This window comes from Gadus macrocephalus, chromosome 17 (genome assembly GCF_031168955.1).
Source record: "Gadus macrocephalus chromosome 17, ASM3116895v1".
Classification (NCBI taxonomy): Eukaryota; Metazoa; Chordata; class Actinopteri; order Gadiformes; family Gadidae; genus Gadus; species Gadus macrocephalus.
In genome coordinates, this window is record NC_082398.1 from 4994636 (window position 1) to 5010606 (window position 15971).

The 15971-nt window shown below is 45.7% G+C and overlaps 3 protein-coding genes across 6 annotated transcripts in view; 1 reads left to right on the forward strand and 2 right to left on the reverse strand.

The window, feature by feature from the left end:
• Window positions 1–84: 84 nt before the first annotated feature.
• tspan5a (tetraspanin 5a) lies at window positions 85–10247 on the reverse strand. 3 transcript variants are annotated; one of them, XM_060076821.1, is made up of 11 exons: window positions 9827–10247; window positions 9103–9153; window positions 8789–8935; window positions 7983–8153; window positions 6882–7007; window positions 5580–5627; window positions 4425–4541; window positions 3940–4001; window positions 2797–2922; window positions 1316–1356; window positions 604–704 (listed from the first exon to the last, which is right to left on the reverse strand). In XM_060076821.1, the coding sequence occupies exons 1-9, from the start codon at window positions 9905–9907 to the stop codon at window positions 2844–2846; spliced, it is 882 nt and encodes a 293-aa protein (XP_059932804.1). In that variant the 5' UTR covers window positions 9908–10247; the 3' UTR covers window positions 604–704; window positions 1316–1356; window positions 2797–2843. The 3 variants fall into 3 exon arrangements, with proteins under 3 accessions (XP_059932805.1, XP_059932803.1, XP_059932804.1); XM_060076822.1 differs by lacking the exon at window positions 2797–2922 and having other exon boundaries at window positions 85–704; XM_060076820.1 differs by lacking the exons at window positions 1316–1356; window positions 2797–2922 and having other exon boundaries at window positions 85–704.
• Window positions 10248–10522: 275 nt separating this feature from the next.
• On the reverse strand, window positions 10523–12118 carry LOC132475658 (uncharacterized). Its single transcript, XM_060076876.1, has 2 exons — window positions 11558–12118; window positions 10523–11276 (listed from the first exon to the last, which is right to left on the reverse strand). Exons 1-2 carry the CDS (start codon window positions 11844–11846, stop codon window positions 10741–10743), a joined length of 825 nt encoding a protein of 274 aa, XP_059932859.1. The 5' UTR covers window positions 11847–12118; the 3' UTR covers window positions 10523–10740.
• A 1724-nt stretch (window positions 12119–13842) lies between these two features.
• The window catches only part of frem1a (Fras1 related extracellular matrix 1a), a 30360-nt gene continuing 28231 nt past the window's right edge, over window positions 13843–15971 (forward strand). Inside the window, exon 1 of one of the 2 annotated variants that reach the window (XM_060076962.1) lies at window positions 13843–14016. The gene's annotated coding sequence lies outside the window, so the exon portion shown is untranslated. The remainder of the gene's footprint in view (window positions 14017–15971) is intronic. The other variant, XM_060076963.1, reaches the window with a different exon arrangement.

Here is a 15971-nt window from a genome sequence, read left to right on the forward strand (position 1 = left end):
TGAAATCACTGGCTCTTGACCTAAATATTACGTGTAGTGGTTGTTTGTTCTTTCACCCCCCGGATTTATACAAAACATGTTGACTGTTGAGGGTTTTTTTTTCGTCTTTTTTTTTTTACAGTGAAGAATAAATTAAAACCATAACTAAAAAATCTCCTCTTTTGAAATTGTTTTTTTTTTTTGCTAACAAAATGAAGCAAAGAAGGTCCCTCTTTTTTTCCGAACTCCGTCGGCTAGTGCAACAGTCAAAGACTAATAGTGGAATGGATGGTGAGGCAAGCACTGAATGTGGAGCAAAGCTACGTCCTTCGTCCGTTTGTTTTTTCTCGGCTAAGACAAAAAAAAGAAAAATATTCTACGTTTTTCGCTTGAGCGTCGGATCTAGACGGATGACGTTCACGACGTTCGTTAGTTTTCGTTACCACAGGTTTTTAAAAAATACAATGCTATTGTTTTTCAAAAATGTATCAAAACTTCAACACTGGTAATCGAGAATTGGAGCTAGGATGACATAATGAACGTTAAGTGCATCTAAAGCCATTCTCTTCAACTCCCAACACAACCTATTGTTCAGTATTTCGAATGCGTTACTAAAGGTGCTGGTTTCTTAGAGAACAAATGGTGAAGGTGATTGGTAAATACTCCTTTCCAAATAGTCAAGCCTTCGATTCCTCGCCATGTTCAGAGATGCAAGCTGCAACGTCCTAAAGATGGGGTGGGGAAAAAAGAAGACATAAGTGCATATCAAAGTACGGCCGGCTTTATTGACGCATGGCTTCCAATAAAGATATCGGAAATCAGATCGATCAATACCAGCTTGAATCATGTTATTGGTGATCATCCTCACAGTAGAGATCGAATACCAAATGTTGATATATAACTTTTTCCTCCGGTTTGGACATAAGTAGGCATAGTAGAAGTCTCTTCAACGAAGGGATCAATCAATCAATCAGACATCAATCGCCCAATTCAAATGACCCCCCAAGCTCAGAAGTCTGTTTAAAATGTTTAGTAAAAGCATACTATGTTAAGGTGAGATGTGTAACATTTTGTGGCATCCAGTAGAACGGACTCGGCTGAAGTGGGATATAATATTCACGAGTTTGTTTTGATTTGTAATTCCTTGAATCTTGCGTTCGTTACTTTAGAAGGATCCCTGTTATTTCTTACATAGGGATCGGGTCCTTTTCCACGGTGAGGCGGCAATCTGCAACCTCACCACTAGGTGCCACTAAATCGTACACACTGCCCCTTTAATACAATTTTTTAAATGCTATTTAAAAGGATAATTAAATGGATTAGATTTAGAAGGTACCTGTAGGACTGTAAGAACGGCGTCAATGTTAGGTAAAAAAGCTGCGGAGGAGAGAAAGAGGAGGAAACCACCGGGTTTATTGATGAAGAGAAAAGCAGTTAGCACTTATAGCTAACACTCTATAGAGCTAGAAGGAACTAACACCAGGGTAGGGTTAATTATTAGAACAAATTAAAACATGTATATTTACTACCACACCCAGAGAGTTGAAGAGAAAGTGAGAGAAATTGGGTAACGGTGAACCAGGAAACCACAGTTGACTAATTAAAAAGTATGAATGAGAAATGAAAGCGAGAATGGACATTCTCATGGTGGGAAAAACTGACCAAACTAGAAGCTGGAAGGGAAAGTATTGTAAAAGGTTCTCTGTCGGGTCAGATCAGGTATTTATGATCAGTTCATTGGTTGTTTTCTAATCGATTGGTTGTTTTCCAATCGTCATCCCCCTGATTGCTTATTTCTCTGTCTTTTCCCCACCCTACAATACAACAGCCAATCAGAACGATGGTTCATCAACATGGAAAAACAATTGCTCCAGAAAGCAGGCCATTGTTGCGGAAACCTGACATTGCCCGACCATTTTGAAAGTGCATGAAAAAAAAAGTGTGCGATGAGTGACGGTTGGCGAATTAAACTTTTGCCAAATCCTGTCGAAAGTACGGCAAACACATCTTTCTTTTTAACTTATGCTTCAGGCACAGTGCTTTGGCCTTCTTTAAAAATCAAAAATACCATCCAGCTCGTTTAATACTGTCGCGATAGCGGATTCAACAGACCGCACCACATCTGCGGCAGCCATCTTTGCTGTTTACAAAATTGCCTCAAGGGCACTCCTCCTATCAAACCCGGCCCATTTGAGATAAAGGGCTGTGATTGCAGGAAATCTGTCTGAACAGGACTCCGACATCAGATAAAAAACGAGTTGGCAGAAGTCTGGTTCCCAGGCTATAGGCACTACTACAAATATAAAATATTCAAGAAGAAACGTGACTGCTAAGTAGTAGTCCGAGAATGCACCCTTTAAAGGTGCAAGTTGTCTGAAGACATTACACATTACATCATAAACGTGGACCATCTTGAGACGGTAATCGTCTATGTGGTGCGCTGGGCACTTTCATGAAACACATTTCCCTGGCCGGGGATTATTCATTGGAGCCAAATCCAATACACAATTAAATGTAGTGCACTGCCCGGTGTGTGTGTATATATATATATATATATATGACAACGCTGACGAATATTGCTGTGTCCACGAGGAAGCCTCAGTGCCTGCAGATGACGTCTATAAGCCTTTTTTTCCTTCCTTCCTTTTCATATCTGAATGACCGTCGCTAACGCTACGGCTAGGTGCTGCCTACACACACCCGACGTCTAAACCACGGCACGACACACCGCTAGGTCACCACGACACAACACCAAACACACAAAGTAATCTACCAGGAAACGCATAATTCTGTTATTTTTTCCTTTTGGTCACCCACCGGCCACAAAACACACATGCCCGCGTGTGTGTGTGTGTCCCCCTCGCTCATGCGTGGTAGTAAGCCTTCGCGCTCTTGCCCGCATGGGGTGGGGGCCGGCATGTGATGATAGGGTGAGGGGGCACCCTGAGAGAGAGTGGGTGGAGGAGGATGAACATGAGGCACATTGAGGTGAAATTGACAATAGCGATGTTTTTATGGGGAGATATTGGCAGACGACTTGCTTTGACGCTTTTTTACGTGTTGCGTTTTTGCTGTGATACCGAGAAATGTTGTTGAATTTGAAATGCGACACACTCGAAGTAGAAACACAAGTATTTCTGCCTGTATCAAGTTTTTCTCCCTTTCTAACAATGAATAACTTATCAATGTCCTTGTTTCACTTATATTTACAGATTAACAATGTCTAATTACATCTTATAAAAAGGGGGAATAAAAGCTAGCTACGGCTAGCTAACTAGAGTGTGTTGTTGTTTAGCTCCGTGGTCGCTACTATAGAGGCTAAACTCCTAGCGTTTTTCCACAGCCCTCCTGCACCTTGATAGGGCTGTTAGACCCACACCGGTTTGGGATTCCTCTTTTATAGCGACACTCGAGCGAGGAGTTCCGCCTTGACCTCCGTTCTTTTTATTCCGCCATGAAACAACATAAAGTAATCCAAATGGCGTCGGAATCCCTGGTGAGGAATCCCGCAAACTACAACCTCAACTTGAAAATGGTAATTTTCTCCCCTAACACGCCCCTTCTTCTACTTGATTTCTTTATGCCGTTTGGCCAACAACGTATGTGCATAACCGCAACCAACTGCAATGGAGTTAGGATCGCCAAACACGCAATAAGGGGGGGGATGCCAGACTGTAGCAGAGCCTCAAGGGTAGTATGAACGGACCCGCGCGGCTTTGGCGCGATTAGTACACATCTGTGGCGTTCTGCGTACACTCACAGTATGGCCGAGCCTCAACTCAACTGCAGCCTCCACGATTCAATTGTGAAATGGACACTTAATGATACGGCGAACTTTACGTCGACAAACGATGGGTGCGTGAGCCCCCATGCTGGAGGGCTGTGAACGGGGTGTTGTGGGGGTAATGCACTGTACATAAAAACAATTATGATGACATATTTGTATTATTTTGTACTCACCAACTGGCCCGCACAGCTTCAATGTCACTCACTAGGTTCTGTGCCAAACAAATGCCAAAAATCTGTGGAACGGCGGAAGAAAAGAGGTGAGTTGGCCGCCCTCCACCATGTTTGCCTGTGCTGTTTATTCAAAATGGAGATTCATGCTTTTCACTCCGGTCCCTGGTCACTGAAAAATGAAACCAAAACCCCCCAAAAAAACTGCAGAGATAAGTAAAACATTTAGAAGAAAAAATAAACACAACAAAAATTAACCGTTAATCCGTCTCCTAAGTCATAAATATAAATAATACCACAGGCCGCGTTTCGCGTTAATTCCTCCTGAGCGATCGTCGACGGGTTAAAGTAACTCCGCCGTGAATTGCGTGTATTTTCCATTTCAGGCATTGTCGACAAACGCACAAACAACAAACGACAAACGACAGATCAACTCTAGGACCCAACCCAGGTGTCCTGACGACCGATCCCCCTGGGGGTGCACACACCTGTAGCAGGGCCACGCCGATGAAGATGCCCGCCACCAGCGTGAGGTTATCCTGCAGCCACTTCTCAAACTGCGGCACGCAGCCCTTCACGTTGATGTAGTCCTTCTGCTCGGCGTCCTGCAGGCAAAAAGAGGTTCTTCGTCATCATCCTCATCATCATCCGCCACTGCTCTCTCCCCCCCCCCCCCCCCCCATAGCGCCCCCACCTCGCAGTGACATAAGAGAAACGATGACACTTCAAATAGGATCAGCTGACGGGAAATCCCGGTGTCAGCCGCAGCAAAGGAAGGACTTTTCGAGAATACACGAATACAAATAGGAATACAAATGCAAAACTACTATTGAACGACTGATACTGTGTGTGTGTGTGTGTGTGTGTGTGTGTGTGTATCTATATACACACACACACACACACACACACACACACACACACACACACACACACACACACACACAAAGGTGCGATGCATAAACTAAGGCACAAACAATTTCAAAAATAGGCACACCTCTTAAAGTATTTACACGCACGGCATTGCCTAGTGTGCAGAGTGGCCGCGTAGGGGGACTCAGAGGGCTACGTGTGAAGCGTTCCTGTGCGAGGCGGCTGTTATGGTGAACCAGAGAAACATCTGGGAGGTGAGGAAGGGCCGGTGTTTACCCATGGCTGATTAATTTCCCCTTCCTCACGTGAAGAGACTCCCATGTCAAGGCAGTGGAATGCAAGGAAGCCAATGTCCTCCGCCTTAGCGATGTCAAGGCCACCGGACTGCTTATCTGTCTGTGTGGTCCCCGCCCGTGTTTTGATCTACAATGACCTGTTCTGTTTTCTGCACACAAGAGTATAGGACTCCCATTGTAACGCGTAACCAATGCCCTACTTTAAACGAGAGCCCTACTTTAAACCTAAGAGTTATGTGTCGGCTTTACAATATTGCTTGAACTCAATCCTTGCTTTTTGCAATATTTCTTCATATAAGAAGAAAGGGCCCGTGTGTGTGTGTGTGTGTGGGGGGGAAACGTTTCCTGGTCGAGTCTATCGTTTTCCACAACAGTGGGTACCAGATGTTTAAAATGTTGTGTGCGATCGTCTGTAAATGATGCATAACGACGCATGAGTCCATGAGAGAGAGAGAGAGAGAGAGAGATAACACTTACCGGTTTGGCTCGTATGTCATAACCACACTGTGTATTTATCACGTCCTCCTAGAGATGGGAAGAGGAAAAACAGCATTTACTCAACCAAGTGAGAGCGACGCGTCCATTTAGAATACATTACCATCACCACGACGTGTTAGTTCTCACATGCGTGCGTTTGTCCCAGTGGTATATCCTTAGCAATTACATTGTGTCAACCGCAGTGATGTTATGCAATGGTAAAATCAAAGTCAATTCATCGATTGTATAACAATAAATGGTGCCTGCCATGATAATTGCCAGATATTGCGTCGTGAGTTCAACTTGATGGATAGGATATTGCTGGCCAGGGAACCAGAGGAATCTGCGAGCTCATGATTAATTTGCCCCGGCATATGCCCCCCCCCCCCCCGGTTCAGAGCTGGCATTGGTCCGGCCAATCACCACGGTAACCTTTTCAAACAAGGTTCAGTCATAAGTCATTTATAAGCTCTGAGTTAATGATGACCCGATCATTAACAAAACATGGATATACATAAGTACCATGATGGATCAGCCTACCCGCTCCAGCGGACTGTACCAACTGGCAGGCGGACCTGTCCGTTATACATCTAGGTGGATTCTCCCCATGGTGATGACAACATAGGGTCGATTTGGACATGGCGTGTAATGGCTAATCTACATCATCCCACCTGGTCGTATAATAAGGGCCCTTTGACGTAGCACTTACAAATCATCTACAAATGAACGTTTTGTTATCGACGAGTTAATCCTTAACTAAAGGTTTATAAAGGACTTGACCGACTGAACGACATTATAAAGGGGTTACCATGACAACAGCTACAACGGAGCGCCGTATGGGAGGGCCGTTTAGGCATTTCTATACATGACCAAGATGGGCAAGCGTTTCCTTTTCTCGCTTGGTTCGAAGGTCTATCCGATTGTGTAATTTTTTGGTCGGTACCAATTATAGAGTCCCTTGAAAGAACGACAATTAACTGAGGGGTTTCAGACCGATGTGCATTTGCGCAGCGGTCTGGTGAGGTCAGGCAATGACATTGCACCAGCCCCGTACAAAAGAACCAATCAATGTCATAATTGCTGAGGTTCAAGATATTTATACTACCATCAAAGAATTCGGATTGTCCAGAACTCTTTCATTTGTTTAGGTCGGTGTTCGCAGACCTGTGTGTGTGTGTGTGTGTGTGTGTGTGTGTGTGTGTGTGTGTGTGTGTGTGTGTGTGTGTGTGTGTGTGTGTGTGTGTGTGTGTGTGTGTGTGTGTGTGTGTGTGTGTGTGTGTGTGTGTGCGTCTGTGTGCGTACCGCTGGGTCTTTAGTGCAGCAGGAGAAGGGAACGCCGCACTTCTCGCGGCTGGGGTTGGCGTCGGTGCAGTTGAAGTAGATGTTGAGGTTCCAGTCGTCCGGACCAAAGGCGCCGCAGCAATCCCACTGTAGAGGGGGGCCGGGGGGGGGATGGTTAGAGGACAGAACCACAAAACAACGGCTCCATCTCTAGAGATGCAGGATAAGATAAGAGATAGGAGTTCAAATTAAAGAGGACATGTTATACCACCGGGTGTGAGTGACATCTAGGTGGACACGCCCACTTGTGATCACACTCGCACCTGGTGGTGTAACATGTCACCTTTTGAAGTGAAGGGCGGGAGAAATCTGCAGTTTTCTTCTAATAATGTTAAGGGTTGTCAAGGTGATCTAATTACACTCTCAATTGATTCCCTTCCTTTCCTTCACCTTCATTTAGTGGGCGGAGTCTATTTTTCCTCCTGGCGACATGAACCAATGACCGTACACACATCGTTGCCATGGTAGGAACCAATCAGCGTACAGGAATACGGATCAAACGCATCAATCCCAGATGGGGAACATTTAGGAATTGGGTGTTGTTGACTCGCAACTTTGGTCCAGGAATTCTCTCGAATCTCTTCTTCACAATTCTGGATGCACGGCCCATTATGTATCCACCGCCATTATAGCATTCTGTATTTTGTACTTTTTTGCACATTTATACTTATTTTTATACTTGTTTTACTCTTATTCCATTTGCAACATGGTGTTTGCTGCTGCTGGAAGTGCAATTTCCTGAGGGAACCTTCCCGAGGGATTAATAAAGTTCCTATCTATCTACCCCTCTGCGCCTCGTCACTGTATGACCCCCACTCCGACTTACGTATTCCTGGGTGAGTCTACTCTAACGTATGTATTCCTGGGTGAGTCTACTCTAACATACGTATTCCTGGGTGAATCCACTCTAACGTACGTATTCCTGGGTGAGTCTACTCTAACGTATGTATTCCTGGGTGAGTCTACTCTAACGTACGTATTCCTGGGTGAGTCTACTCTAACATATTGCTGGGTGAGTCTACTCTAACATACATATTGCTGGGTGAGTCCACTCTGACGTACGTATTCCTGGGTGAAGTCGATGAGGTTCTGCAGGTCGATGTCGTCCCGATACGCCCGGATGTTGTTGTTGATGAACAGATTGAGCTGGTCCTTGATCCAGTCCTTGAACACGAAGGCCAGCACGCCCGTAGTCAGCTCCAGGAAGAAGATGATTCCCAGGAACACCGAGAACTACGGCGGGAGAGGTCAGTTCAGTTCAGTACGTCTTCGATTTAGGTTTTTTTAATTAATCGCCATTTTCAGAACAATTATAATTAGAATACACTAATACACTGACTTGTTTTTCCAGCTTTTTCGATACCACAACGTAAATGTTTTCCTTTTTACTAACCATTACCATTAAAATAATTTTGCATCATAATTTATTTTAGGCCTTTAGGCGTTTAAAGGGGCACACTTCTATTTTTGGTCATAACTGATCACTAAAAATCTGATGGTGACGGAATTCTACGAATATTCACATTTTACATAGTAGATTTTGTTTTGTCTGTACATATAATCAACCAAAACAGGCTCACATACCCCTAGTTGGAAACCACCGCACTATATCATGCAATTATTATTATTATTATTATTATTATTATTATATGAATTATAAAGTGAATCACGAAGATGGGTTCTTGAAACAATGCGTGCTGTATCTCAAATGATAAATTGTTTATATACACACAACTCTTGAGTGGGTGCGACGACCTTAGTCAGCCCTCAGAAAGCACCCATAGCACCCAAACAAGGTTTCACTTGGTTCACTTTCACTTCTCTCTCTCTCTCTCTCTCTCTCGCTCGCCCCTTTCTGAAGGACTCACAAACTTGAGCAGGAAGGTGTTTTCCCGCAGTGCTCCGATGCACCCAGCGAAACCCAGGATAAACATCACGCCCCCGACCACCATGAAGAGCCAGACCGGGTCGAGACCCCCCAGGTCCGTGATGGACGAGATGTTGGATAGCACCCCCTGGGTCGCAGGGTGGGTGAGGAGGCACAAAGAACACAAATCTATTAGGTGGTGGTGGACGTTTCACTGACATTCATTACTGAATGTGTTTCACAGCACAGAATGGTAGGCCTCTCTGTGAGCTTGTGTGTGATTGTGGTTCTGTAACGAAAGGTTAAAACACTCACCTTTTCACTCCATGCCCACAGTCCAATTGCAACCAAGGCCATCCCCAGTAGCTGTGGAAACAACCCGGGCATGTCGAATCAATTAGGAATAGGCTTGGATCATTGCCGTTATAAGCCGAGCTTATGTAATTGCCTATAAACGTGGGCTATTTGTGTACTTTATTCTATTCCAGCAGCGCTACTAGTATTCAGTGTTGGGTGTTTCAAACAATACATATGACTATATCTTCACCTGCATTGTCAAGATGACCAAGCGGGAGAACTTCTACAAAAACGACACGGAGGTCCTTCAATAGTCTGACATTGTATTTATCATAACAAAACCCCATGTCCTGTACCGAATTTGTATAATTTAGCACAACTAACTTTAATGGATATGTCAGGGGGAATTATAAGCGTGCAAAATCCTTTGGCTGCCTGTCAGCCTGCGACAAAAGCCGATTACATCCAACGGTGTCTATCTCTCAACCCGACCACTGTGCTGCCCCTATACATGGCGATCGAATACAATCGAAATACTAAAATCAATACACCAATCGTACACCAGTTGGAATGCACCGTTCGCCAATGACAAATAAAACATCGAAGAGTGGATTGTGTCATACGTGAAAGACTAAAACGGGCCTCACGACAGCCAGCCCATCGCCTTTGCCCATGTAATTGTGCCCATCCTGCAGGCCTGCAGAGGCGCGCACAGAAGCAGCTCCGCTAGAAATACACTTACCCAAAACAGGATGTTGAATCCAAAAATGAAATATTTGATGCAGCAGCTGACCTCGTGGCCCTTGTAGTGATTCCCCGTCATGTTTGAGCATCATTCGTGTACACGGTATGCTCGTAGAAATCCGGCCCGACTACAGGCTTTGTGCGCACCGAGGAACAGGTTCACCGCCTCGGAGACTCATCACCACCAGTGCAGGATTGCCCGGTTTTCTCCGGTGGAAATGAGCCGGACCACGCACGAAACGAAACTAATAATCCATCGATTATACTCCTATACTACCATCAATACCTGTGTAACAGCGACGACGACGGCGCGGTCCTAGAAAGGATCCATTATCTGGATTTTCCCTGGCAAGATGCAAATGCAATCGCACCCACATAGGTTTTAACGGGACCTTGTTTGTTGACCAGGATTGGTTTGAACGCACAATGAAAGACTCAGGCGCCGGCCAATCAGATTGCCGGGTTGGCAAGGGGCTTCCTGTTCCCAGGCGGCAGAGCGGCAGTCATAACAATAGGCAGATACAAATAATGATTATGACTATATAATAACTAAACACAGCAATAGCGATGTTAATCTCTTTCGGTGCTTTTTTTTTTATTAATAAGAAGTATGCTTATTAATAGAGAATTGTTGCATTGTTTTTTTTTATTGTCATATACTCTGTTCTAACAGACTGTTGATATTTGGTTTGTGTGCTGGCAGATCAAGGAAGTCAAGACAAGACACAAATACACATTGTACACATACACCCTTTGAATCCAATAGAAGTGATAATAGTAAAATATAAGTAAAAAATATGTCATTGTTTAGAGTAAGGGGTTTTATTATATGGGGGGAGGGGGGGGGGACACTGTCCTCTATGTAGCCCTGATTCTAGACCTGCTATACACTGATCAGACCCCAGAAAGGCCTCAGTCTGTGACCAGGGCTGCGGGTGCCAAGGTGGAGGAGGGCGGCGGTGGGGTCTGGGTGTCGGGGTGAATCTCCCTGGGGTGCACGCGGTAGAGCACCAGCAGGGGCTCCCTGGGGGACCCCCGGGGGCCCAGAGAGTACAGGCTCTGGGTGAGGGCCTCGTGAAGCACCAGGCTCCCCCCCTCGTCGGTGTAGCGGAGCTGGAAGCCCACCGACGCCGCCGGCCCCAGGCTGATGGACCCCGGGGCCAGCCGGCCCATGAGGGCGCCGGCGCGGAACACGTCGTAGCCCGTCGGCGGGCGGCGGTCCAGACGCAGCCGCCTCTCGTCCAACGCGACTCCCTCCCCCCCCCTGGTGGTGGTGGCCGGCGGGGGGGCGGCGGCGTGGGTGAGGCCGTGCAGGGCCACGCTCACACTCAAGGGGGAGGGGTGCAGGATTTTGCGGAACAGGACCAGTTCTGCCCCGCCAGGGAACGTGGACGGGTCGACGCCGGTGAGGTTGAACCAGATCCAGCCGGGAGGCGCGCCCACTCCACCTGAATGCGGGGCGTGGTTAAGAAAATCTATTTAAAGATTGTTTTCGAAATTTTACATTGGATAAACAGTCCCCGATTTAGGACAATAACATTTAGTAGCATTGGATAACACAATCATTTTACTGTTAGGATTTGAACTTTTTTATTCGGTTTTTCTTTTGGGGGGGAAGATACCTCTGCGTCCTGGCCAAACCCCTGGCTATACTTTTTTCCGCCTATGTTTTTTAGTTTGAAACATTCTGCCAATGACAATAAACGAAACCACAACTTGGATCGATTACCAGGGACGCTCCGAAAGCTCTGTACCAGCGTGCCGTCCTCATCCTTCCAGTCCTGTGCTTCCAGCGTCTCCAATAGTTCATAAATCCGCCTCATGTAGGGATGCGGCCTGGTCTGGTGATGGCTAGCGGACACTTTGTCGATGTGTAGCATCTCCAGAATGGCCTTGTTCCGCTGCGGGTCGCTCTGCCTGCTAACCTGACGCTCGACGAACAACAAAGCCGCGACCGATTCTATTAATAATGATAATAACATAGAGATCAGTGTTGCGTTGCAAAGTCCTCCTACCATTGTGTATTTGAAAGTGATCGTTCAACGCCTGCGACTGTTTCGGCCTGTGTTTTGTTTGATTTAAAAAAACGGTCAAGAGATATCCAGTTTGGGTAGAGGTAGAGGCTTGGTAGACTGGGAGGGAATCGAACCAGGTGTTAATTGGTGTAAACAGGGAACTCCATGAGCTGTCATATCTGGTGGACAACCACCACAGTGAACTCCTGGAATTTCACTCCAGCTGCACAGCAGAGTGTGTGACTTTCGCTCAAAGTACACATGTTCAAATGTTATGAGATTTGGCTCAACATAACATATTTTATTTTGCGTAATTGGGCAGATAATAGACTATAAATATAATTATTATTTAATTCAATCATATATGAAATAATTAAAAACTATAATTTTCTCAAGACCATGGTGCCATTTCCGACATTTGTTTTAGGATAAAAATGTAGCAATATAGAGCCACACAATCAGTGTGTTTGTCTTATTTTCTACAGTGAGACAGTTTGATATTATATGATACAACCTGGAGTTATGTTTTCATTCACAGTAAACTCGTAGTCGGCTGATTTAAGATGGATCTTAATAGAAATTAGAAATGTTACACATTGATAATATTGATTCGATAGGTGCCTCTATGTTTGCAGGGATTTACTGCCTTCTGGTGGCGTTATGGTGTAAACTGCATTGGCGGCAATTGTGTAGGTAGGCAATTTGTCAAGTAAGGAAATCTTGACGTTTATTTGTACACCTCCCGGTCACTGAGTTCACAGGGTGGGGTGCTTAACATTAATATAATAAAATACAATAAAACACAGTCCATAGTAAAACGCAAAAATAGAACAAGATGGTGTGGCCAAAAGCCTTTCTAAAAAATATTTTCAGGGCGGTAAAGAAATGCACTGCTCTCTTGCGGCCCATGGTGTTACAACTGCATTGGCGCCATCTGTGTAGTGTGACGTATTTTTTTATTTATCTAGGGGTGGTCTAAAGAAAGCAAATGTAGAGATAATTCAAAACGTCGCTTTCATTGGGAGATGAACAAAAGTCACAAAAAAGTATAATTTGAGAAACTGAAATTTGGTTTCCTCAATGTACCCCATTTAACAGCACAAAAATCCCAACAATTATGATTGGGAACTAGAAAATAATAAAACAGCTTTGTCTAATATCAGAATTTCTTCAAACTCAAATATAACATTTGCCTTAGGGCATAAAAATATCACATGATACACTGTTAACCAATGTCAAATTCCACAAGAAATATTTAAAATGATATTTTAGTTGATTAAATTGGCCAAACAAAGTTATGCACATTCAGGGACAATAGCAAACGTCTGTCTTTGTAAATATTATTTGACAGGGATATTGGAGGTGACTGTGCGGAGGTTTCCCTCTGTGAACTTGAAGGAGCTCAAGCTGTCAACTTCAAAAGCTCAGGAAGAAAAATATGATCAGAGAATTTTTTATTCTTCCAGCTGGTCCTTAAATATTTCGCAGCATGTGTGTCGGTAGGTAGACAAATAAGAGACTTATGGCTACAGAAATTGTCTGTGAATATAAGAAGAAGAGTGTTAGAAGAGAAGAAAATAAGTGTTGGTTTTTGAAGTGTTTACTCCCGAAGTTTATCTTTGCTGGCCGAGGGGACTCTTACTTTGAAGCCAAAGCACTTTGGTGTAATGACAAAGATGTTGGTAGAAAATCACTTAAGTGAACACATGAGAGGGGACTTTGATCTCAGACAACAGTGCTTGTCTTAGGGTGACCCCCCCCCCCCCCCCCCCAACACACACACACACACACACACACACACACACACACACACACACACACAGCCCCTCCGAGTGCTCTAAGCCAAAAGAAACAAGACAATGCCAAAAAAAAAAGACGGGCATCCCTCATTCCAACAAGTACACACTTCCTCCCTACTTCTCTCTCTCTCTCTCTCTCTCTCTCTCTCTCTCTCTCTCTCTCTCTCTCCCCCCCCCCCCCCCCCCCCCCCCTGTTCTTGTGGGTGGGGTTTTACCAGTGAGGAGTTACCAACAATTGTGTCAATGAGACAGTTGCCTGTCGGAAGGTTGCTGCAGACACACAGGCGTTGTTTGTTAAGTGTGTGTGGGAGAGAGAGAACGCCAGAGGGAGAGAGCGAGAAGGACTGGGACCCCCCAAAACGTGAGCGGATCAGGTAAGGACTTGTCCGCTGATGTAGGTCTAGATAAACCGGGTCGCAGGCTGAGCTCGGTCTGGAGTTGTCTTTGTTGCACGGATATGTGGAGGAGTTTGCATCTGTGTTTCTACCTTTATGGTCATCCTCTTTCTCTCTCTCTTTTATGTCACTCCCCTGTTGCCTCTCCTTTGCACCCTACTATCTCTCTCTCTCTCTCTCTCTCTCTCTCTCTCTCTCTCTCTCTCTCTCTCTCTCTCTCTCTCTCTCTCTCTCTCTCCTGTTTCTGTTGCTCTTTCTCTCTCTGTGTAATGATTCTCTCTCTGTATACTATTCTTTCTCATCTGTCTCTGTATTCTCTCTCTCTCTCTCTCTCTCTCTCTCTCTCTCTCTCTCTCTCTCTACATCTATCCATTCTCCCACTCAGTCCTCTCTGAAGAAACGCTGTTTTCTTCCGCACAAAGTATGCATTGTGGATCTATAAAACATGTATCCTCCTCTGCACAATACTGTTCTACGTCTTGGTCGTAAAAACTCTTTCCAACGGGTCTGGCTGACTGGATCTCGTGGCACATGAAGAGCAGAGGCCGTGCAAAGCTTGTGGGCTTTGAGAGTTTGTTAAGTTGTCGTTGTGTTGTCGATGTTGTGCACCGATCGTACACTGGGGACGTTTTAGTGGGCTGGTTTGAACAGCCTTTCCCGCCAGTCTGGGAGAGAACACCGCGGTCTCTCCTGGGATTATCTTGGCGTCCTTTTTGGAAGACTCTCTCAACGCGGAACATTCTTGGATCGCCTGGATCGCAGCCAAAACGTGGGTTACTCGTGTTGTTGAAGTGGGACCGCTTCCCAATGCCCCAACCCCTCCCCCGTACGCCCCCGCCCCCCCCACCCCACCAAAGCCCTCTCTTCCTCTGCCCCCCTTCGCCGGCTGCTACAGGACCCTGTCATTACTAGGGGGAGAGGAGACGTGTGTGTGTGTGTGTGTGTGTGTGTGTGTGTGTGTGTGTGTGTGTGTGTGTGTGTGTGTGTGTGTGTGTGTGTGTGTGTGTGTGTGTGTGTGTGTGTGTGTGTGTGTGTGTGTGTGTGTGGATACAAGAAGAAGCATTCATAACAGCTGTAGCGTTACATCAAGACACAAGAACCAAGATCTGCTCTTGGATGGACTAGGAAACCCTACCGACCCCCCCCCCCCCCCCCCTATACACAGACAGACAGACAGACACTTGGCGTCCGTGTTCGTTGACCGACCGCTCGTTGCCCTAAGATTCCCCCCTCCCCCTTATTGTTTCAAGCCCATGGGGGGGATTATGTTTGGATTATGGAAAGTGCATCGCGGTCTGACCACACCCCCTCTCCCTTACACACACTACCACCAACACTGAGCCCTTCGTCACATACACACACACTTCCTCAACCAAACTCACACACACGCACGCACACACACACACACTTCCACAACCGCTTACACCACAAACTACCACCAACACTAAGCCCGTCGTCACACACACACACACACACACACACACACACACACACACACACACACACACACACACACACACACACACACACACACACACACACACACACACACACACACACACACACACACACACACACACACTTCCACCCAACCACACTTCCACACCCATATCACACTCTTCCAAAACCCCTAACACCACATACACATACACATACTACCATCTCCTGGCCCCATCCGCCAAGCACTCCTAAGTGTTAGGTGTTTTCTTCCCTCCCTGCAGGAATGTGAACCCAGCCAGTCATTACTGAGTGAACATCAGTGTTCACCTTGAGACGGAGCAGATGGCAGAGAGCCATGTGAGAGTGGGGATGGGGAGGCCATGTTGTCCCCCCCCCCCCCCATGCATCCGCAAGAAGAAATAAACACAGAATATATCAATTTTATGTTGATTACAGTCAAGGCCGCTACATTTGTGTAGCCCTCCATTAGAGTA

Bases quoted from the DNA above. Each gene is read 5' to 3' on its own strand.
- LOC132475658 (XM_060076876.1), bottom strand. From the start codon at position 11,846: ATGGTAGGAGGACTTTGCAACGCAACACTGATCTCTATGTTATTATCA. The intron at 11,277-11,557 runs GTAATCGATCCA...CCCCGCATTCAG, and splicing joins GAGCTTTCGGAGCGTCCCTG to GTGGAGTGGGCGCGCCTCCC.
- tspan5a (XM_060076820.1), bottom strand. From the start codon at position 9,907: ATGACGGGGAATCACTACAAGGGCCACGAGGTCAGCTGCTGCATCAAA. The intron at 8,154-8,788 runs GTGAGTCCTTCA...CTCCCGCCGTAG, and splicing joins ACACCTTCCTGCTCAAGTTT to TTCTCGGTGTTCCTGGGAAT. The intron at 4,002-4,424 runs GTGTGTGCACCC...GCCGTTCCACAG, and splicing joins TCGGCGTGGCCCTGCTACAG to ATTTTTGGCATTTGTTTGGC.